Source organism: Colossoma macropomum, unplaced genomic scaffold, assembly GCF_904425465.1.
Source record: "Colossoma macropomum unplaced genomic scaffold, Colossoma_macropomum, whole genome shotgun sequence".
Lineage (NCBI taxonomy): Eukaryota > Metazoa > Chordata > Actinopteri > Characiformes > Serrasalmidae > Colossoma > Colossoma macropomum.
In genome coordinates this window covers 28973014-28996559 of record NW_023494809.1, presented here as the reverse complement: position 1 = coordinate 28996559, position 23546 = coordinate 28973014, and the positions used below count along the sequence as shown (strand labels likewise).

Here is a 23546-nt window from a genome sequence, read left to right as displayed (position 1 = left end):
GTTGGCTGGATATTTTTGGTTGGTGGACGATTCTCAGTCCAGCAGTGACACTGAGGTGTTTAAAAACTCCAGCAGCACTGCTGTGTCTGATCCACTCAGACCAGCGCAACACACACTAACACACCACCACCACGTCAGTGTTACTGCAGTGCTGAGAATGATCCACCATCCAAATAGTACCTGCTCTGTGAGGGTCCATGGGGGTCCTGACCACTGAAGAACAGGGTAAAAGGGGGCTAACAAAGTATCAGAGAAACAGATGGACTACAGTCTGTAACTGTAGAACTACAAAGTGCACCTATATAGTAAGTGGAGCTGATAAAATGGACAATGAGCGTAGAAACAAGGAGGTGGTCATGATGTCATGCCTGATCTGTGTATGTGTCAAAATGATTGTCCATTAAGAGATGAGGCAGAAAAACCCTGGAGTATTCAGGCTGTAAATAAGGCAAAATAAGAGGTTTGTCGAAACCGTTTGCTCATTTAATCACCCTGTCATCTTCTTTTTTCTGTTTCAGATTGGACACATCGAAGGGCAGCCGGAGAGGAAAGGCGTCTTCCCCATGTCCTTCGTCCACATCCTGTCTGACTGACACCCACAAGTCTATCACCAGCCTGGGCACCACAGCCAGCCCACCTTGTTCATCTCTTACCAAGAGAAACGCTGTAAATAGCCGTTGTAACTTCCACAGCAGTTTAAAAAACAGAAAAAAAAAAAACAAACAACCACAAAAAGGAGCAGAAAGCGAAACCCCGTATTAACTTCCTCACCGTCAAGGAGGTGCAGTGCGACGAGTATCTAACTTTATCAGTGTTATCGTTCCTCTTTAGAACAGTCTACCACAGCCGGGACTGCACCCAGCATTTAGCCACATCCTCCACTTCAGCTGTTACTTAATGCTTTTGTATATAACGACTGTACATAGATATCTCGGTGTCGGCTGCACACAAACACAAACACGCCACCGTTCTTGTGTTTGTGTGTAAATATAAAACCTTGTGTTAGTGTGGCGAAAAGTAAAGGTGTGTAATTGTATTCTGCCTGTCAGCTAACCACACCCAGGGCCAGTTCTGTCCAGTGAACTGTAAAGTATTAATGCGGACTGGTCGTCGTTGACATGTTTGCCTTGCAGAGGAGTAAAAAGTTGTTCTGGACTGTATTGATATTATTAAGAATCAAATGTTTTTACCTCCACATCTCTCAGCGTACCACTATAGCACGTCCAAGGATGGAGTAGTCATAAGTTGTTTACTATCTCTCGCCCTGTGAAATAATCCAACCTGTGTAATGCACAACACCCATTATCGTGGTTAAACCGTGTCTCCTCGTCTTATGTCAACAGCTCCCTTCCACCTCCACTGACCTAGGCTCATCTCTTATACAGGACGCTGCTCTGAAATGTCGACCATTTGCGTATGTTTACGTTTCGCTCTCCTCCACTGTTCCAGATCCGGACAGAATCCACTGAGCTTCTTCTCTTCACCGTCTTTACGATTAGCATCGAAGGCATTGAGATGATGATGATGATGATACTTGAAGCATTCCATGCAAGGAACGTGTGTCCCATAGTTGTTTTCAAAGATGTGTTTTGAAACGGATTGAGAGAGGGACGTGCCGGATCATCAACACTAGCCTGTCCGGTGATAATCAGGTGCCGCCACTACCGCAGGAAACCAGTCAGATCTTCGCCGCGTCACGCGGGGAAAGCGATTTTAGTCCGATACTCAGGTTGTCAGTACAAATGCAGTGGAGTCGACCTAAAACAGATCTCGGCAGTCGCATAGATCTGCTGCGTTTACACTCAAAGAGCCACATGATGAAATTTGTAACCAACAGGTCTGTTTCAAAAGATTAAATAAAAATACTGTTTGAGATGGAAGGGTGAAATCCCGTGTTTGGTGTCGTCTCTTTGAAACCTGAGCAGCGCTGTGTTTAAATCATGACAAGCTTTGGCTTTCAGACTGGTCCACAGGGACTTTATCCCTGCTTTATCTCTGTGTGTTTCAAGTTAGGTTGGAGATGAGTCCCTGAGACCAGTTTGAGAACCACTGATGTGCAATACGATGCAACAGTCAGCCCCCTTCATTTACTTAAATTACTGTCAAAACAGCCGTTAAGTACAAGTTATTCATTTTTTCATGAGATATTTCCACTCGCATGGGTTACATAAGGAAGGAGAAAGTCAAAGAAAAAATTAGTTATCTTTTAAATGATTAAAAGCTACAGAGAAAATGGGGCTCCTAACAACCACCTGGAAGACCCAGAAGACCCCCAGCACTGCAGATAAACAGCACTTAAAGCCTTCCTCTTTGAGAGAGAGGAGAAAATCAAGCTGCTTCAGATCTGAAAACATCCACAGGTGTTTCTGTCCATCCTTCCACTGTGAGAAGACGACTCAGCGCTGTGGGTCTGAAAGGATGTGTAGCTGTCAAGAAGCTTCGCTGAGAAAAGAGGGTTTTATTTACCACTTCACCCCCAGAAAACAAGCCTTGTGTTGCCCACAGAGTGTCCAGTATCCTGAACTAATACACTGATCCAGTTTTTGTGTCGGTGTTATTTAAAAAAAGTGTCTTTTTTCCAAGAAAATTCTCTCCACATTAGCCGCACAGGCTGGTTTCCATTGTACTTGGCATGTAATTGCCGTCCTTTTCACATTCCTCTTAAATATACTTTGCAAACAACTTCTTAGATTTTACTTTGGGCATTATTTATTTTTTATTTATTTAGGCTTCAGTTTAACCAGGCAAGCCATTAAGAACATATTCTTATTTACAATGGAGGCCTGGCAGGTGCCGAAGGACACTTGGAGAAAAAAAAGGGAAAGAAAAGGGGGAAGAAAAGGAAAATCACAATAAACACACAATACACACAACAAAAAAAGATGTGCAGGTATCACTAAAAATACCTTTGATGCCGTCCGGTGTGGAAAAAATCCCTGCAGACTTCTTTAAAAACTGCAAGCAAGACATCTGAGGTTGTGTGGACTGATGAGTCTTTGAATCAGGTCCACAAGCTGAACTTTGGATGTAGAAGCCTGGAAAAATATCTGTGCAGAAAAGAAAGGAAGCTGTAATGAATATAAAGGGTGAACACGCCAAGTACTGAGAAATACTGATTATAATATTTAGTTGTTGAATTTTTTGTTGATTATGATTCCTGCTGTTTTTCCTTGATGCTAAATTATAAAAACCTTGTACTTAATGGTCATTTTTACAGGAAATTAGTTGGAGGGTGGCTTCTGACTTTTTCAGTACTACACGCTCTTAAAAACAGTTCTTTAAGGGTTCTTTAGTAGAGAAAATGGTTCTATATAGAGCCATGAACACTCAAAGCAACCCTTGGCATGATTAAAGGGTTCTTTTGGTGTAGAGGGTTCTGTATAGCACCAAAAAGGGTTTTGCCATTGCTACGATGGTTGTATGGTTGTAATAACAGAAGAACTCTTTCCAAAAAGTTTCTATATAGAACCATCTACAGCACATCCTCCATCAATCTGAAGAACCCTTTCATGATGCAAAGAACCCTTTAATCATGCGAAGGGTCCTTTGAGTGTTCATGGTTCTACATAAAACCATTTTCTTCACTTAGGAACACTTGAAGAACCGTCGTTTTAGGAGTGTATAAGCAGTAGTGTGAAAATCAAGATCACCCTGATTGTAGTCTGTAGCCAAGACGTTTAATATGAGGAGTTCCTTTTGCACTTAAGCTGCAAAGCTAATTGCATGTCTGCTCTTTAAAAGTGCTTCAAAACACAATAGCCAAGTAAAAGCCTTTGTACAGAAACAGTGATTAACAGCAGTGCTTATAAATCACTAGCAAGGAAAGGAAGCTTAGAGTCTTAGCGTTGTGTAAACTGCAGATCTACATCACAAACTTGCCTCAAACAGTGTTAAGTGATCTCAAGCTTGCTTATGTGGTTTCTGACACTGTATGACCTGGTTATCTACAAAAACAAGCTCAATTCAGGCTTCAGGGTGGCGTCTACAGTTTTGAGCTGTCCAGGGTAGATTTTTATAGATAACACTGAGTGTGTTAACATGCACTCAATAATCATGATCAGATTTCTGCAGTTATCCGATTATTCAGATGGTCATGTAAACACCATACTCCGATCTAGAAATCTAATTAGGAAATCTGATAAAGAGAGGCTGGATTTTAGCTCAGTAATCAGATTTCTCAGTGCATATAAGCTCTTACTCTGATTTCTATCAGCTTTCTCAGTCTGTGATGCGCGAGATCAGACGGTGGATGTCGCGAGACGTGGCATAAACACTGTTCGAGCGGCGCTGAAACCAAACACGAAATCATCTTCTAGATGATGTCTGTTCATATTTTCAGGTAAAGCATGGTGTTTAAAAAAAGCCACAGCATGAAGTTTGAGTTTTACGTTTATGTCACGACGACTTCTGTGAGTTTATTGGCTGGTTGTAAAGCAGAAATCTGATTACTGTCTGACTCATGTAGACAAGGAGTTTCCCCGTTATCTGATTACTCAAGCGCATGTAAAAGCTTTGATCGGATTACTGACAGAATCTGATTTTCTGCAGTTATCGGATTATTGAGTGCATGTAAACACACTCAGTGTCATAAAGTGTCAAATCACACAAACACGTCCACTTTAGATTATTTGGCTCGCTGTGGTTGGAGGATTGTGTGATTTAGGCAGGCAGTTTGCAGAATGCTGGTGAGATACAAGCTTCCATTACATGTTAGCTGCGTTAGCCTTGTGGCTCCAATGCAAAACTACAGACACAAATTTTGAACGCTAAACATGTTTTGGTGTAATGACTGTATTTGTGGAAAGAGGAAAATTGTAAATCTAGATTTTTCACCCACAGTGAGACGACTTTTTGTATTCTAAATGCCACTGAACATGTAGATACCAAGATCACTGCCAGCCTAGCACTGAGCTCTCAGGGACTGTGTACACCTAAATGGACAACAGGGACCCTTTTCTCTTTAAGCCCATCAGCATTCACAGCTGTGCAGTTCCCATTCTCAACTGCATTCAGTTCTGGACCGTTAGGCTGTCGGTTTGGCAGGTCCTGCGCTGGGAACTGCTTTCAAATGCAAGTAGGTGCTTCAGTGACATTATGCACCGGTCATTGTAAGTGGCAAGATGCAAATTCTGCTTCAGCCTCTCCGGCCCCTTAGCGCTAATTAGCGGCCCCGAGCGCTACATGACCATCTAACTCACCCACCAATACACATATCCCCACTTGAATTCCTTTAAAGTGGAATTCCACCAAATTTCCAGAAGGTCTGATGATTTAATGCATTTTGTAAGCATGATTTAAGCATCAAGATACTTTCATCTTAATGTTCATCTTCATTCTAGAAAAAACTTATTGCTGTCACCACAGTTATGATAAAGACCTCCGAAGTGTTAAGTTTTTTCACAAGAAGCTTAAATTATGACCATGTTGCAAGACATTTTACATTACTTTTGTCCTGGTTTTTCAATACTTTCATGATGTCCAGAGAATACTTTGTTTAGCACAGTTTGTTAAAAATTACATAAAAACTCATGCAGGTTTGCTGGTCATTTTGTATAGCAAATAAGATGTGTTGCATGCATTTAAAATAGGTTTTGGGCCAGGGGGGCCCAATTCTGGTCCTGGAGATGGGCCACTCTGGAGAGTTCAGATCCAACACACCTGGCTCTAATGCTCAGATGCCCCTGAAGGCCTTCATTACCTGGACCAGATGTGTTTCAGGCCAAAGATAAACTGTCCAGTGTGGTAGATCTCCAGGACCCTTGTTTTAGACTAGAACCTCAAAATCATGTTTTAATGCAGTGGTTTTTCCAGCCCTGGTCCTGGAGAGCTACCCTCCTGCACAGTTGAGTTCCAACCTGTATCCAATAAGCTGCCAACTCCTTACTTAATACATCTGATCCAGCCAATCAGGGACTTAGAGGTTGATTAGCTGGAGCAGGTGTGGCAAGCTGGCTTGAACTAGGTTCTGCAAGACTAAGGTTGGAGACCATTTTAAACAACGTATTCAAACATTTTTGTAATGACTGAGGCAGATTTTAGTGCCAGTAAATGCTTCAGATGTCTGGTTCCCATCACCACCATAAGGAAAATCCAAGTTTCTCTATGGTGCACTATTTCACATCAACCACTCAATGAGTTTGAACAGTTGGAACATTGGCAGAACACTGCTTTGAAGGTCTCCATCACTTCACTTAGACTTGAATTCTTCACGTCTAAAGCTACAACTGCACTGAACCAATACAAGAGGAATAAACCAGAACTTTTCCCTTTAAGGGAAAGTCATCTAGTTTAAGTGGAAAGTGAGTTAAGATGCTAGAATCCTGGCTGTACTAGCTTTAGTGACTTGTGTTCACTAACAGTGACTTGGTCACTTCCCACAATTCAAAACAAGTACATGTCAGTGTAGAAAGTCAGTGTTTTGATGTTAAATGGCTCAATAGAGAAACGTACTGACTCTGCAATATAGTCAAAACCAAGTGGTCATTTTATTTACCATCCAAAAATCAGTGAACCTAAAGTTTATAATGGTAAATAAACCATTTTGGGCTTAATTTTGCTTTACACTGCCCTGTACGTCCCTCTTGAATGGATTTTAAGTCTTTAAAATACCCAAACAGCCTCAGACATGCATAACCATTCACATAACAGGTAGCTTGCAGCAGCACTGAACTCTGGATCTTCGGTTCCCATCACCACTGCACTGTTTTTAAAAGTCAAACCACTCTTTACATTCGGGCCATATATTTATACAAGTATTTTAGTGTATTGAGTGTAATTGGTTTAACAAAGCATATTCAGTTTGGTGACAAAGGTACAACTGCATCGCTACCTTAGCAGTATTAGTCCCCATAACCAAGTTTGCTCTTCTCTCCTTGGAAGCCCGAGACCTCATTTAGAACCAGATGCATTTTGAAACTGAAGAAATGACACCGCACCATTTCATTACAGCACCACCTTCACTTTATTCAACCTTCGAGTAACAGGATTCATAAATAGAAGGGCTCCAGCATCAACTCAGGATTCAGATCCAATACATAATCATTCATTTCAGTAATCAAATTAAATTTTGCAGTCTAGCAACTTACAATCCAAGACCCAGGTGCTGATTCCAGCTCTGCCTACTTGCTCAGAAGCATCAACATAAAGTGCCACGATAAACAAAAGCAGCCTATAAAAGGCTCATACCAGACTGCTGGTAAACAAAAACATTCATAAAAGGGTTAAATGATCGACTCATTTTGTTACTTGAGCTTTCTGCCCAGACTTCTTCGCTTGTTCCACCTTCTCCACTGACTTGATCACCCCTACAGCAACAGTCTGCTTCAGGTCCCGGGCAGCAAATCGCCCTGAAAGGAACAGTGTTATAGTAAACATACAGCTGCTCAGGCTCTACAGTCCAGAGTGTTTCTGCAAAAACTGGGGTTCATGAAAAGGCACCATAACTCCTCACCTAAGGGAGGGTAGCTGAAGAAACTCTCCACACAAAGGGGTTTGATGGGGACGAGTTTGACCGTGGCAGCATCTCCTGACACCAGGACCTGGGGCCAGTCTTCCAGCTTCTTCCCTGTGCGGCGGTCAAGCTTTTCCCGCAGCTCGGCAAAGCGGCACGTCACGTGGGTGGTGTGGCAGTCCAGCACTGGAGAGTAGCCACTCTTGATTTTGCCTGGGTGATTCAGAATTATCACCTATGGGAAGAGACACATTAGCATAACAAAGCGATTCCCAATCCTGGTCCTGGAGCAGCCCTGCCCTTCACAATTTACCGTTTTCCCTGCCATCTCCATACCTTATCCAACTCATTGCAGCAGTGAAACACTAAAACATGCAAGGCAGGAGGTGCTCCAGGACCAGGGGTTGGGAACATGTGGCACAGTGCTGCCCAATCCAGTACAAATATAAATGCTCTGCATCACCTAATCTCAACTGGTCCAGCTCATGAGCTTATCAAGGTGAGAACAAGGAGTATGGGGTCCAAGCCTGGGACTGAAGATCCAACAGAGCATAACCTCTAAACTGCTCTACCTCAGATCCTCCAACCTGGTCCTGGAGTACCTTTATCCTGCATTGGTGTTTTCTGCACCTGATCAGCCTTTCATGGGTTTAAAATGATTGTAAAAGCAATTAAGCTGTAAACGAGCCATTCAGAGTGGTTTAATGTGAAGTGAGCATTCTGGAGAAACCCAGAGTTGGTCAGTGGTGGTGATAGGAACTAGACAAAGACAAGCATTTAATGCAAAATGGCCAGGCATACATGTCTGAGCAGGGGTGTCCAAATCTTGGTGTGGCTGCAGGTTTTTGTTCCAACAAAGCAATGCACAGTTCTTTGAAGACTGACTAGTTGATTAAGCAAGTGAAATCAGGGGTGATCCTGCTTGTTTGAAACGAAAACCTGCAGCCATACCTGCCTGGCCCCTTGCAGATAAGACTGACACCAATCTTAGACTGGTTTACAATAGTTTAAGATTAGGTTTTGGCTTTAAAAAGGATTTAAGTCATGGCAGAGGTCCACACAAGGTGGTGTAACAGTCCCCAAAGAACCAACCATTATCCAGATTACCTAAAGGCAACTTCCACAGATTTCCCACTAATTGAGCATCAACATTACATATAAACTCATACATGCAGGTTCACTGTGTTTGGATAGTAAATCAAACAGCGATTTGTGTTGGAGGCATCACAACCCCTGGTTCCCATCACCAGCAGTTCAAGTTTCTCTAAAATGAACCATTTCACAACAAACCACTCTGGATTTCTCTTTTAATTTGATCTGTTTTCTTCTATGATTCAAAATTAACTTATGATTTCTTGTATTACTGTTGAGATTTATCACCTGTCTGTAAAGCACTGAGCTGCCACCAGCAGGAAAAGTGCTGTAAATTATATTTCTACATCTCAACCACTGAATTGCTCAGATATTTTGAAAAAATGGGTGGAATTCCCCTTCAACCACTTCAGAATTTTACATTACATTGTGTGATCCCTTCCAGCAGATGAGAATCTGCACCATGCATGGGCGTGGTTATTTGAAAAAACTCATCGTAACATTTATTTAATCAGGTATTGGAATAAGGCACCTAGAATTTGGGGTCTAAAGAATAGTGACCAATTTTGACTGACCATTTAATGTAGAAATACAGACAGTGGCACAAAGTGCCTCTACAGTTTACTATTTCACACCAAACCACTCTGAATGACTTGAATCTTAAACACCTGTTTTACAACCATCCACACAAAGAGCTCATTTGCATGGCCCACCTGAGCAGTGAAGCTGCTGACATCAGATGGTGGGTCTTGCTGGGCATTACCGGCCACATCCCCCCGTCTTAGATTCTTCACAGCCACGTTCTTGATGTTGAACCCCACGTTGTGGCCAGGCAGTGCAGTCTGGAGCCCCTGGTGATGCATCTCGATGGACTTGACCTCTGCAGTCAGCTTGGCTGGGGAGAAGGTCAGAACCATGCCAGGCTTCAGGATCCCAGTCTCAATCTTGCCCACAGGAACTGTGCCAACCCCTGGGAAGGTGAACGAGGAGAATGAGTGACGTTAAACAATAAAGCCACATGTATTATCAGTGTATAGAACGAGTGATGAAAAAGCATAACCGCCAATTTTGTAGACATCTTGCAGGGGTAGACGGAGGGGCTTGTTAGCAGTTCGGACCGGAGGGTACAGCGAGTCCAGCACCTCCAACAGAGTTTTCCCACTCGAAAAGCCGTCCTTTCTCTTGATCTTCCAGCCTTTGAACCAGGCCATCTGGAAGAAAGGATCAGATAGAGTTAGCTGCAATCTAGCCACCAGCAAGGCTGTCCAGTTCATGTCCTGCTCAAACACCTGAAACCTGCTGAGCAAGGAATTCACCAGAACGAGCTGGACACTCGCTGTAGAGGTTCACGAACAAATCTCACCTTCTGCGACGGTGCAAGCATGTTCTCACCACCCCAACCAGACACCGGAACGAAAGGCACCGCCGTCGGGTCGTAACCAATCTTCTTGATGAAGACCATCACGTTCTTCACCACCTCATCGTAACGTTTTTGGCTGAAAGGTGGTTCGGTCAGGTCCATTTTGTTGACGCACACAATGAGCTGCTTGACCCCAAGGGTGTAAGCCAGCAAGGCGTGCTCCCTGGTCTGACCGTTACGAGATACACCTGCCTCAAACTCTCCTTTCGCTGCAGAAACAACCAGAAGAGCAGCATCGGCCTAGAAATGAGAACATTGGAGTGTTAGAACTAGACTACCACATTTAAGAGATGACAGGCAACGTTTGGAAGCACCCAGACATCAATCACTCAAAAAAAGATGGTTCTTCAAGGGTTCTTTAGTAAGGAGTGGTTCTATATAGAACCATGCACACAAAGAAACATTTGCATGCTTCAATGGTTCGTTTGGTTGATGAATGTGTTGTACAGGATTCTATAAAGAAACCTTTTTGAAGGATCAGCCTTTTTAGTGCTATATAAAAAACAACCTCCATCCATCTGAAGAACCATTTCACCATGCAGAGAAACTTTCAAGCACACAAGTGGTTCTTTGAGAGTTAATCCTTCTATATAGACCACTTTCTTTACTAAAGAACCCTTGAAGAACCATATTTAAGAGCATAGGATACGCTGGATACTACCTGAGACGTTCCAGTAATCATGTTCTTAATGAAGTCCCGGTGGCCAGGTGCATCTATTATTGTTATCACATACTTTTGAGTGTTGAACTTTAACAAGGAAATGTCAATGGTGATGCCACGCTCCCTTTCTGCTTTCAGCTTGTCTAGAACCCATGCGTATTTGAAGGAACCCTTGCCCATCTGCGGAGAAATACAGCTCAGTTTGGTATAAAAATAAGTAGAACCAGCCTGACAAGGGACTAAGGTGGAGGTTCATACCTGGGACGCAGCCTTCTCATACTTCTCCAGGGTTCTCGGGTCCACCCCGCCACATTTGTAAACGAGGTGACCCGTGGTCGTCGACTTGCCGCTGTCGACGTGACCGATGATGACCAGATTGATGTGAATCCTCTCTTTCCCCATGTCGTCGGTGAAGTCCTAGCACTATCAGTGTGGATGAACTGAGCTCTACTCTATGTTCTTCTGCCTGCTGTGATTTCTGCAGAAAGCAGACTGGTGGTTCTGATTGTTTATATAGCCTAAGTGACCAATCGTTTGGCTCCATCTGAACAGCCCACACTAATTGATCTCAGGTGAGTTAATCATGGTCAGGCTGAGCTCTGCTCTGACTCATTCCACAGCTCTGCTCTTGTATGCAGCTCAAAAGGCACCGGCTTATCTATTTACAGAAGACTTAATTAGGCTGCTTTGTGTTGAGTGTAGATCTGTTTTATCTGCTGAAGTGTGTCACTTGTGCGTATTGGGACTGGTTATAAAGACAGGATTTTATCTCCCAAAGAAAATGTGAAAAAAGAGAGAGAAAAATAAAAGACAATGCATTCAGCATTTTTAATTAGGCTGCATTTTGAATTAAACTCCAGCAGCACTGCTGTGTCTGATCCACTCACACCAGCACAACACATACTAACACACCACCACCATGTCAGTGTCACTGCAGTGCTGAGAATGATCCACCACACTAATAATACCTGCTCTGTGGGGGTCCATTGGGGGTCCTGACCACTGAAGAACAGGCTAACAGAGTATGAAACAGATGGGCTACAGTCTGTAACTGTAGAACTACAAAGTGCTCCTATATGGTCAGTGGAGCTGACAAAATGGACAGTGAGTGTAGACACAAGGAACTAAGGCCGACCGATTAATCAAACTCCACCAATTTTTTACCAAATTTCTGCATAATTCAGTGTTTGAGATGTAAACAGAGTGATTCAGAGTGGTTTGGTGTGAAATGGTTCAGATGTCTTTACAGTGGTGGTGATAGGAACCAGACATCGCCATGACTACAACACTAATATAGACATTTTATTTACCATCCAAAACCACCAGTGAACCTACATGAGTCTTCTGAGTGTTTATATGGGATGTTGATGATAAAATAGAGGAAAATCTGAAGAAAATAAAGCTTTCTTTGGGGACTATTTTGCCTTATAACACCCTAAACACCCTGCATGTAAGAACTTTATCACAAAACTGTCATAAATCAGTGTCTCAGTCATCAGGTAGTGATGTTCATAACCATTTCATGGAATAGCTTTCTGTGCGGGAGCTTTTAGAGGTGGACGTCTGGTTCCTATCACCACCACTGTGAACAGTTCTGACTCTGTACGTTTCTCTAGAACAGAGCGTTTCACACCAAACCACTCTGAACCACTCTGTTTACATCTTAACCACTTAATTATGGAGGAATTTAGAAAACATTTGTGGGGTTCCACTTTAATGTAATGTAGGGGCTGATCAGTGTAGTCCAGATAACGGGACTCGGTCAGGTGTGGCGGGCAGAGCAGTTGCTCCAGCGGGCCACAGGGGGCGCTAGAGAACCAGTAGTGTTTTACAATGAACTACAATTGAATGCATGTTCAATACAAGACGTTATTTGCTGAAAGAAAAGCCCAGCTGTAGCCTCCTGCCTCGGAGGAGTGCTCCACTGCGGTCTGTTTCTCTCCGTTTTCTCCAGTGGAGCTCCTCTCTGAACCTGTCCACGAGCTCAGTGACGTCTCACAACCCGGAAACAGCAGCGAGACAGCTGAGAGAGGGAGGGAGAAGTGAAGCACTCTGCCCGGAGCTCGGCGAGGTACCCGGACTCCGTACGGCTTTCTCCACGGTCCTCCTGTCCTGTCCAGGTACGTCCCAATCCATCTTTGTCTTCCCGCTGGAGGTGGCGAGGCGCTCCGCGGCGCTGTGCCGAGAGCGCAGCCGGCTTTGGGAGCGTTCAGCCGGGCATGCAGCCGTGAGAGCTCCGCGGCGTGACTGAGCGGTGGTCGGAGGTTGCGGCCCAGAACTTGTGAAGCATGTCGCTGAGAGGGTCTGTGGGTCGAGCAGACCCCTTTTAAGCTCTGGTCCAAAGCTAAATGGGGGGCAAAAGGCCGCTACCCTGACGAGGCTCAAGTTGGCTTCCTATTCGCCAGCTTCTTGTTCGAATTTCCCCGTCCCACCTTAAATGGTGCATGCAGTCACACCAGTAGCCTGAGGCGCCAGAATGTAACTTCTGCACCATTTAAGGTGGAACGGGAAAATTCGAACAAGAGGCTGTGCTACAAGTAACTCAACAATAGATTAACGGTAAGGTTGGCTGGGTAGGAGGGGTGGACGATATGGGCACAATAGTGTATCGCGATACTTTTCACGATACACGATACACGATATGCATCACGATATTTAGTTTTTCTGAGATTAAATGAGTTGGAACAGAGAAAACAGAACATGTAATGCCACATACAAATACAATACTACTACTACTGCTAATAATAAAACTACATGCTCAAAAAGATGGTTCTTTAAGGGTTTTTAGTAAAGGCAGTGCTTAAATGCCTTGCATGGTGAAATGGTTCTTCAGATTGATGGAGCATGTGTTTATGGTTCTATGTAGCACCAAGAAGGGTTCTTTTATTGTTACGTTTCTATCACAATAGAAAAACCCTTTCTGGTGCTATATAGACCCGTTAATAAAAAGGCACCAAATAAGAACCATATACAGCACATTCTCCACCAAGCAAAGAACCGTTTAAGCATGCAGGTGGTTCTACATAGACCTCTTGTTTATGAATAGAGCCATTGCCTTTACTAAGGAACCACATTTAAGTGTCTACAGTGATTTTTATTCGGTGGTTTACAAACTGCACTGCGCTAAATCCAGTTAAACAGGCCCAATTATGCTCACTTTGTAATGAAACATGTAGTTAGCACTCTTTAAGTACTGACGATATCCATGATATGCTCAGAAAAGATATCGTGACCTTATTTATCACGATAATGATAAAATATCGTCATATCGCCCACCCCTATTGGTGCTGTATTGGCTGTATGGTCATTTTTACATTCAAACTTTTATGCGAATCTGGCTTGGTTCAGTTTAGGTGAATGAAATTTTAAGTCACTCCAACAACTCTGGATTTCTGATCTGCATGGCAGTGTACACTGGGTGCTTTCTGGGTAGATTTTAGTTATAAACAATGTTTATGCACCCTTAAAGCTATAGAATGCGGTTTGAGGTCCAGTTGTGCACTTTAGATGAGCTTTAAAGGTACACATTCACTTTTTCAGAGGAAAGGGGCACATTTGGAGCTTTTCGTGTGTTTTTTAGTTAGAAAAATGACATGAAAAGCTGGGATTTGGTTTCAGTAAATTTTGAAGCGAATATGGTTGGATTATCTTCCCCAACTAAGGGACCACCCCAGCATTTGTGCCCTGGAAAGTGAAACCGTACACCGTGCACAGGCTCGAATATGCTCATTCCGGATGGGCATGTGGAGCAAACGAATGTGCTCTTGTAGCAGATCCAGTATGTGTGATGCCCATCCTGCCTGTGAGTGGTCAGAATGGACAGAATGCACTTTTCTTTTTTTTTTGCCAACCTCAGAACACTTGCGCACTGTTTCAGTTTCAGCAGTTGGCCTTCACACTTGCTTTTCTGACCGGGCTTGGGTGCTGCCCAAGCATTTGAACTGCAAAATGTCAAGTGTAATTGGTTTTGAGCCCCTTTGCCAGAGCTGCTGGTCCATGTCGATGCAAATCCAAAGTGTGTTTACATTGTGACCTCCCTGTTCTCCCTTTGGAGAGATTTTTCGGTTGTTAACCTGTAGATTTGATTGGCTTTGTGGATAGCAGCAAGACAAAGTGGTGTTCCTGTGTCTTTGCACATGCTTGCACGCTTCAGACATCCTGCAGAAAGCTTGTGTGAATGTGGCGCACCACATTCATCAATCATTCTGCAGTGAGTTACCGACTCGGCCGGGATTTGCCTCAAATTTTGCTTCCATTCTGGCAAATCCTTCAGCTTTGCGCGGTACGAAGTGCCCGAGCTGAATTCGGTGATCCCGCCGCCCTGCTGTCGCCTGTCCTTTCTTCCCCTTTTATGGTATGTAGGTAAGACTCTGAAAGTGGAAGCAGAAAGAAGACAGGAAGTTAGCGTGCTGGTGGTTATGAGACATTATGTGTCAGCCGCTCGTGTAAGCGTAGCCATATTGACTGCTCTTCCCAGCATGGCCATTTGTTCTGTTTGGCATCCCATCTGTGGGAGTGGGAGGATGCTGAGAGCTCTGAATCGCTGCTTTTCATTTGTGATACATCAGACAGGATCAAAGCAAACCCAGCACTCTCTCGAGCATCACGCCGAGCTGCACGGCTCCATTCAGCTGGGAGTGTGCAGTGATGCTCCTGTCCTTTCCTTTTCTCTGAGACCTCTGTGTTTTTGACAAGCTAGCAGCAGGTGATGGTTTGCTGGGAGGCCTGAGAATGGATGGATAGTTGGACGGATGGATGGATGGATAGTTGGATGGACGGATAGTTGGATGGACAGATGGACAGATAGTTGGATGGATAGATGGACAGATAGTTGGATGGATAGATGGACAGATAGTTGGATGGATAGATGGACGGATAGTTGGATGGATAGATGGATGGATAGTTGGATGGACAGATGGACGGATATTTGGATGGATAGATGGACAGATAGTTGGATAGATGGATGGATAGACGGACAGATAGTTGGATGAATGAATGGATGGATGGATGGATAGATGGACGGACGGATGAATGAATGGATGAATAGATGGACGGATAGTTGGATGGATAGATGGGTGGATAGTTGGATGGATAGTTAGACGGATGGATGGACTGATGGGTGGATAGATGGATGGGTAGTTGGACGGATAGTTGGATCGATAGTTGGATGGATAGATGGACGGATATTTGGATGGATTGGTAGACGGATGGATGGACGGATAGTTGGACGGATAGATGGACAGATAGTTGGATGGATATTTAGATGGATATTTGGATGGATAGTTAGACGGATGGATGGACGGATAGTTGGATGGATTGGTAGACGGATGGATAGATGGACGGATGGATGGATAGATGGACGGATGGATGGATAGATGGACGGACGGATGGATGGATAGATGGATGGATAGATGGATGGACAGATGGATGGATAGATGGACGGATGGATGGATGGATGAGATGGATGGATAGATGGACGGCCGGATAGATAGATGGACGGATGGATAGATGGATGGATAGATGGATGGACGGATGGATGGATGGACGGATGGATGGACGGATGGATGGACGGATGGATGGACAGATGGATGGATAGATGGATGGACGGATGGATAGATAGATGGATGGATAGATGGACGGCCGGATAGATAGATGGATGGATGGATAGATGGATGGACGGATGGATGGACAGATGGATGGATGGACGGATGGATAGATGGATGGATGGATGGACAGATGGATAGATGGATGGACAGGTCGTAGAGCTGGGCAATATGTCACAATATGCTTTTCTGGGCATGTCATTCATATCATCGGTATTTCCGACTGCATGTTTGATTCCTACGAGAGAATAATTAAAGATCGTTAAAAGCACAAATAAACTTTACAGATGTCAGCTTTGGATTGGTCGGTGTGAGCTCACCTGCTTTCCTCCGTCATTTCATTTTTTAATATAGTTGTAGTTGGTAATATGAGCCAGTTTGACAGAATAATAAGCAGAATGACTCAAGACGGGAGCCTGAAAGCTGATGCTCAGCAAATTTTTTGGATATGAACAACTTCAGTAAGTTGCTGTTTTAACCATAATGCATGCAGTAATGTGCTGAAAGAGTATTCAAAGAGAGCTCAGTCTGACCTTGGTGAAGGAGCGTCTTCTGAGGATGAGTGAATTATCTACTGCTGTCATCACATCTTCATCAGTATGATGTTGACTGAGATCATTTGAGACCTAAACATCGAGCCAGACCTTCTTTTTGAGTCTGTGTGTGATGTTGATACATAAAGACGTACAACATGGTGTGGAAAACTCCCTCCAAATCCATCCCAGTACCTCTGACGTTTAAATGGTTATTTACAGGGCGACTCACAGCGGCGCACACTCACCATATCGTAGTGTTATTTTTCTCCATACTCGGTAATGCTGCTTCTTTCAGTTCAGACAACAAATATTAGATAGTGCTGTTTTAGCCAGGTCACCTCAAGGCCAGCAGAGAAAACTAACGGGGCTTCAGGGCTGCACTGAGTGCAGTAGAGCTGAACGATTTGGGTGAAATATCTAATTGCAAATTGTATTTATTTTCTTAAATAGATTTTTTTTGTGGTTTTGTGGTTGTGATGTCACAGCACATGGGCATTTGGTTGCTTCTGATTGGCCTAGCTCTTCTACAAGCAGTTCACAAGCTCTGTGTTATGAGGTTAAACCTCCCCCCTTAAAACTTCTTCATAATGTGGACTATAATTAAAACTGCAGCTCTCGTGATTTGAAAATTGCACTCTTTCAAATTGTGATTTCGATATAAAAATGATGTAATCTTTAGAGTGCAGCAGCGTTTATACACATTTCTTTCATTTGGCTGTTATAGAAAGGCTGAATCGAGGGCTGTTAAAGTATCCAGGCGGTTACATCAGTAGTTGCGTCCTCCTGAAATAGCTGTGTTGCCGTGTGTCACAGAGAGAGCTCTGGCTGCTTACTGGAACATTTTGCTGGAGCAGCACGTCATCCGGTGTCCATGGCTTACTGGCGAAATTCACGGTCACGTATTTCGAGGAGGGTTGGTGACGGCTGTCTTAGAGACTGTTTTACGTTCGTTTTGGGCCTACAGTGTGTTTTATTTGTATAAGCAAACTCTCTGTGGTTACTTCAGTGAGATGCATGCAGGTGGGCCTGTCACAGCAAACAGAATGGGAATTGGTCGTGTTTTCATTCATTGAGCATTCAAATACATGCAAATAAAAGAAAGCAGAAAATTTGAGACGTCATGGGCAGAGATGTACCAATCATGAATTTTTAAGGCCAGTTATGATTCTGATTTCTATACATGCAATTTGGCTGATATATATAGTTTGTTTTTGTTATTATTATTATCAGCCTTTATGGGTTAAACAAACACATGAAACACACGAGCACATTTCAAACTTTTATTATTTATTTTTCAACATTATTACCTCTTTAAATGGCCAGACTGCATTTAAAATATTCCAATTTTAAATCTGTTGCCTACTTAAATAACATGAATCAGCTAAAGCGCTACATTGGAAGTAAGAGGTGGCTGTTTAGTACGATTGTGCTGTGATGTTTTGGTACAGCAGCATTTAAATACAACGCTTACCTCAACGCCTCAGTAAATTCAGTATGTCAGTAAGTCAGTATGTCATTAACTCAGTAAACTGTTAGTATGTCAGTATGTCAGTAAGTCAGTCAGTAACTCAGTAAGTCAGTCAGTAACTCAGTAAGTCAGTCAGTAACTCAGTAACCCGCTAAGTCAGTCAGTAACCTGCTAAGTCAGTAACCCGCTAAGTCAGTAACCTGCTAAGTCAGTAACCCAGTAAGTCAGTCAGTAACTCAGTCAGTAAGTACGTAGCCGTAGCAGCTGATCTGTTCCTTGATTAAACTCCATACATTTATAGATTAGTGGAAATCTCCCTCGCCTTCACCAAAGTAGTGGTAAAGGAGGAATCAAGTACCTGTTGGTTAATTTAAGCATCACAGCTGTGTTTATGCACCTGTCTTCATGTCCCATAAGTGCAGCTGATTTGCAGAAGAGTGATTTCGTTCTTATTTTAGTGTGATTCTCCTGTCTGGGTTTGCACTGATACCCTCCGCACTGTTTTTCCTCATCACCCTTTCAGACTGACGGAGACATTTGCTCCAGGATGGGTTCACTCCCTCAGTGAGGGCACATTTCAGCCTGTCACACCCCGGCTCTGTTCATGACCTCAGAGCGTGGGCAGTGGGCGCAGTCTCAGTCTGGAGTGAGCCTGGCTATGACTTCAGCCGAGAGTGATGCTCTGAGCTTTATATTACATACTGTGTGTGATTTGTTCAGCGACTGTTCTCGTGTAATAAAGTCGTACATTATGGGTTAAAAAGCCTAATCAGGGGGTCAGTGCTTAGACACGCAGGTCTGAACCCATTTCTTATTGTTACCCCTCCCTTTGTTTTCTCCTAGTGTCTCATTGCCCCCTAGAACTGAGTTACAGGGTAGTGGTTGAAATCTTCCCTCTGAAATGGGACCCTCAAATAAAAAGAGCATCACTTCATTAACAGCTACCAGCGCTGCTCTGTAGGCGACCCTGCCAGTCTGCAGTGACAGCAGAGGAGGGTAAAGTTCAGCTCCTCACTGCTGGGCTTTAGTTACATTTAGGGCATCATATGCCTTCAAAGAGGGGGGCAATTATTTATTATCACCCACCCCTAATTCTTCAGTGATATGAAGCTGAAGTCAGATATTCACCAGCTTCTTGATCTAATTTTCCCGTTCCACCTTAAATGCAGCAGCAGTTCTGATGCCTGAGGTTGTATGTGTGCAACTGCTGCTCCATTTAAGGTGGAACAGGAAATTTAGCTAGCTAGCTACCAAGACATCAGCTACCACTAGTGATTTTTTTTTTGCTTATATTTTTTTATGAAGAAAAGGACCATAATACACTGAAATGACATTGAACTAAAATAATACAGTGGTTATTGTAATTTTTAACAGAGAAAATTCTCACGTTTGTGGGTTTTTCTCAACTGCCATATCAAGGCCCATTTCACCCCTCGCCCTACCACTTTGCCCTACCCCTCTGTTCTGCGCATTCACGTCTAGGGAGTGGGTGTCCTGATTCTTGTTGAGATAGAGGGGTGGGGTGAAGTGTTGGGGCTACATGACCCTCCAAACAGAGGTTTTTCAGAGACTCCAAACAGAGAGTTATGAGAAAAAAAGAAAAACCGGCAAGATGGTGAACAAGAGACCAAAGAAACCCACAAATGTGAGAATTTTCTCAGTTAAAAAATTACGATAATCATATTATTATCTTAGTTTAATGTCGATTCAATATATTTGGGTCCTTTTCTTAATAACAGGCATACAAATCGCTAGTAGTATACTGGTGTCTTTGTAGTTAGCTAGCTAAACTTTCTTAAATTAAGGTGGAATGGGAATATTTGAACAAGAAGCTGGAGAATATCTGACTTCGAAGAATTAGGGGTGGGTGATAATAAATAATTGCCCCCCTCTTTGAAGGCATATGATTCCCTAAATGTAACTAAAGCCCAGCAGTGAGGAGCTGAACTTTACCCTCCTCTGCTGTCACTGCAGACTGGCAGGGTCGCCTACAGAGTAGCGCTGGTAGCTGTTAATGAAGTGATGCTGTTTTTATTTGAGGGTCTCATTTCAGAGGGAAGATTTCAACCACTACCCTTATAACTCAGTTCCAAGGGGCAACGAGACACACAAAAACAAGGGGTAGCGGGTAAAAATAAGAAATGGGACTGGGCCTAAGTGTCTGGCCTTATTGCAGGGTCAGTAAACGGCGGGTACACACACACAATAAAAGACAAAAAAGAAAATAAATCCACATGGGACAGATTTTTATTTATTTTATTTGTTTCTATCTAAATAGTTTTTTATGGAAAAGTATTTGCCACTTTCTGCTTTCTCTAAAGTGCTGGGAGACACTGAGTGTGTGTTGGTGCGTGTTGGAGGAAGCACTATTAATATGACTTCCACATATTTTTAATGGCGACTCTTTGTGGTTCTTTGCATTCTTCCATCCCCTGTTTCATTCTCCGTCCGTCTGATTACACATACTGTCTTTCTTTGTACATCACCTCCGCAATCAGTATCACAGCTTGAACATGGAAACATGCAAAGTGGCGTTTGCATAAAGCCATTTAACGCTGCTATAAATACCCCAGCGTCTCTTAGCGTTTCATATTTACATATAAACCACTAAAGTCTGGTAACTTCCTCGAGTGATGTCACACTGCTATTGTGTAATGGTGATGTTCCCACATTCTCGTGCTCAGTTCCTGTAGAGACGAGGAGTGTTTGTATTGTATTCTCAGAGGTCTGGTAGCTAAGCTGCAGTCTATGAATTATGTGTATTTTGACGTATCCAGTAAACAAATACTTAATGGAAACTACAAATACTGATTGAACCGATTTCCATAAAGTTCATATGGTCGCAAAATGTTTGTATGGATAAACTTTTTAAGGATGAAAATGAAGTTGTTGGAAACACATTCAAATAATGTAAATGCAAATTTTTTATTTTATTTTATTTTATTTATTTATTTATTTATTTATTTTTTGGTTCACAGCCGTAACTGGACTGACGAAGAAATTAAACTTCATTCATCTTCATTAATGATGCACTAAAACTGAAATTCAGGCCTCACTGGGCTAAAAACTGAAACCAAAAAAAAGCAGACGATAAAATATTTACATAAAATAAACGTTCTAAAATTATTACAGTGCCACGAAATCCAACCTACTCGACAACGTTGAATGGTTCGTCATCCAAGACAATAAATTCCATTATTTTTTGTTATGCTTTGCACTTGTCGTAGGTAGCGTGTTAGCAGCCTTTCTGTTATTCTGCTTTATTCTCAGCACTGCAGTAACACTGACGTGGTGGTGGTGTGTTAGTGTGTGTTGCGCTGGTATGAGTGGATCAGACACAGCAATGCTGCTGGAGTTTTTAAACACTGTGTCCACTCACTGTCCACTCTATTAGACACTCCTACCTTGTCGGTCCACCTTGTAGATGTAAAGTCAGAGATGATAGCTCATCTGCTGCTGCACAGTTTGTGTTGGTCATCCTCTAGTCCTTCATCAGTGGTCACAGGACGCTGCCCACAGGACGCTGTTGGCTGGATGGTTTTGGTTCTCAGTCCAGCAGCGACACTGAGGTGTTTAAAAACTCCAGCAGCAAAAAGCTCATTTCACTGCACAAGCAAATGTGACGTACACCATTTAGGTTCATGAAGAGTTTAGAAGTGACAGCGTCATCTGCGTAACACTCCATAAATAATGATGATGATGATGATGATGATGTTTAACATAAAGACCAAAACTAAGCTCAAGGAACCATTTCATGTCAGACTTGTACTGCTTGTCATCATATGCATTAGGTATTTAAGCTTTTCAGCTGGCCCACATTTTTACAGGGAAGGCTTGAAAGATTTTAATGTTGAATTCAATGTTGGATGGAGTTGTGAGATTTATCTTCTTGTACTAAATCTATAGACATTTTTTACCGCCCTGTTTCGGCTCCACAGCAGAATCAGATTTGTAGGTAAAAATAAAATAATCCTCCTTTACAGTAAAATAAAGCTCTGCTGATCGTTCAACACAGTTTAACAATAAATGGTCTTAAACTCTGGAGTTAATGTAGAACTGCTAATTCACCCTTTAACCCTGAAGATCAGCGTAGACTGCTGGTCACCATAGCAACGCAAACAACGATCTCGCCTAGCTAGTAGCTTACGAAACATCAAAGAGAAAGGTTTAAGATGAACATCGATAATTTAGAGACGAATGGACTTATTTGCTTTTATAATCACTCCAGCTGGTTTCCTGATACGTTTAATCTGCAACGAGAAACTCAAACACTAAAAAGTCACGAAGCTGAAGTCAGTTTCTCGTTCGTCAGCTTCTTGTTCGAATTTTCTCGTTCCACTTTAAACGGTACATTTAAACAGTTACATTCTGGAGCCTCAGGCACCATTTAAGGTGGAACGGGAAAATTCGAACAAGAAGCTGGAGAATGAGAAGCGACTTCAGCCTCGTAAAAAGACAAACGTTGAGAAACATTTTACAATAAACTCTTCTACTTTTGTGGAAAAGTTTCCTGCCGGAGATGCGAGAAAAGCAGCTATAGCTGAACTAAAGCTTAAAGCAGAGCAAAGTAAGTCTGCGTTTTTGTTTATATTTTTTAGCCTATACTAGTACATCAGCACATACTGAGACATATTTACAGCCAAGATGGTCAAATGGACATAAAATGTTGTGGCTCCCAAGGTGGTTTGATTTTTGTTGAAAGAACAAAATGGCTCTTCTTAACATTTGGGCTGCGACCCCTGTTCTAGATGATGATGTAGGCCTAATAAACCCAACTGTAGTCTTTCTCTTTATCCACAAATAATGCACAATTCGTTCGACATACGTTGGTACATCTTTAAAGATTCCTAATCGGAATGCTAAAGTAGTTTTTCTCCTACAGTCTTACATTTCGCTGCTGTCAGAACAAAACCTCATATCTCCACAAAGCTAACTTTACAGAAGGAAAAACTCTCTTAACTTTTAATGGAATAAATGGAGGAATATATTTTCTGTTGGTCCTTTCATCATGAAATTCTGACACAGCATAAAGGGCTACTGCCTTTTTCAAACTAGGTCGAAAAATGGAAACTTATACAAGGTTTTGTCCCAACAGCAGCGATTTACTAGTCATTTTTCAGATTGTGCTGCCATGCTTTTCTCTTAGGTGTCACTTTGCTCAGAGACTTCGTTTTAAAGTACAAATCTGTCATTTTTGTGTAAATTTGAGGTGTCATCGATGTCAAATCGTAAGTGAAAAGAACAGAAACCGATGCAGTGCAGTAGTCTTTCTTTATCACCTCTGGTTCTCTTTTGTTTCCGCCATTACTGACACGT

General features: G+C 42.7%; 3 protein-coding genes across 5 annotated transcripts in view; 2 read left to right on the top strand and 1 right to left on the bottom strand.

The window, feature by feature from the left end:
- The window catches only part of asap1b (ArfGAP with SH3 domain, ankyrin repeat and PH domain 1b), a 169856-nt gene extending 168299 nt beyond the window's left edge, over positions 1-1557 (top strand). For all 3 annotated transcript variants that reach the window (XM_036558094.1, XM_036558093.1, XM_036558092.1), the window contains one exon: positions 519-1557. In XM_036558094.1, coding sequence (XP_036413987.1) covers positions 519-593 — 75 coding nt within the window. In that variant the 3' untranslated portion in view covers positions 594-1557. The remainder of the gene's footprint in view (positions 1-518) is intronic.
- A 5676-nt stretch (positions 1558-7233) lies between these two features.
- si:dkey-37o8.1 (uncharacterized protein LOC407641 homolog) lies at positions 7234-11083 on the bottom strand. The gene is made up of 7 exons (XM_036558662.1): positions 10882-11083; positions 10624-10803; positions 9906-10202; positions 9603-9753; positions 9256-9512; positions 7451-7685; positions 7234-7346 (listed from the first exon to the last, which is right to left on the bottom strand). Exons 1-7 carry the CDS (start codon positions 11023-11025, stop codon positions 7234-7236), a joined length of 1377 nt encoding a protein of 458 aa, XP_036414555.1. The 5' UTR covers positions 11026-11083.
- A 1407-nt stretch (positions 11084-12490) lies between these two features.
- Positions 12491-23546, top strand: part of fam49bb (family with sequence similarity 49 member Bb) — a 90535-nt gene continuing 79479 nt past the window's right edge. The window contains exon 1 of the mRNA XM_036558553.1: positions 12491-12743. The gene's annotated coding sequence lies outside the window, so the exon portion shown is untranslated. The remainder of the gene's footprint in view (positions 12744-23546) is intronic.

Bases quoted from the DNA above. Each gene is read 5' to 3' on its own strand.
- si:dkey-37o8.1 (XM_036558662.1), bottom strand. From the start codon at position 11,025: ATGGGGAAAGAGAGGATTCACATCAATCTGGTCATCATCGGTCACGTC. The intron at 9,754-9,905 runs GTGAGATTTGTT...CCTTTCTTCCAG, and splicing joins TGCTTGCACCGTCGCAGAAG to ATGGCCTGGTTCAAAGGCTG. The intron at 7,347-7,450 runs GTGAGGAGTTAT...TGTTCCTTTCAG, and splicing joins CTTCAGCTACCCTCCCTTAG to GGCGATTTGCTGCCCGGGAC.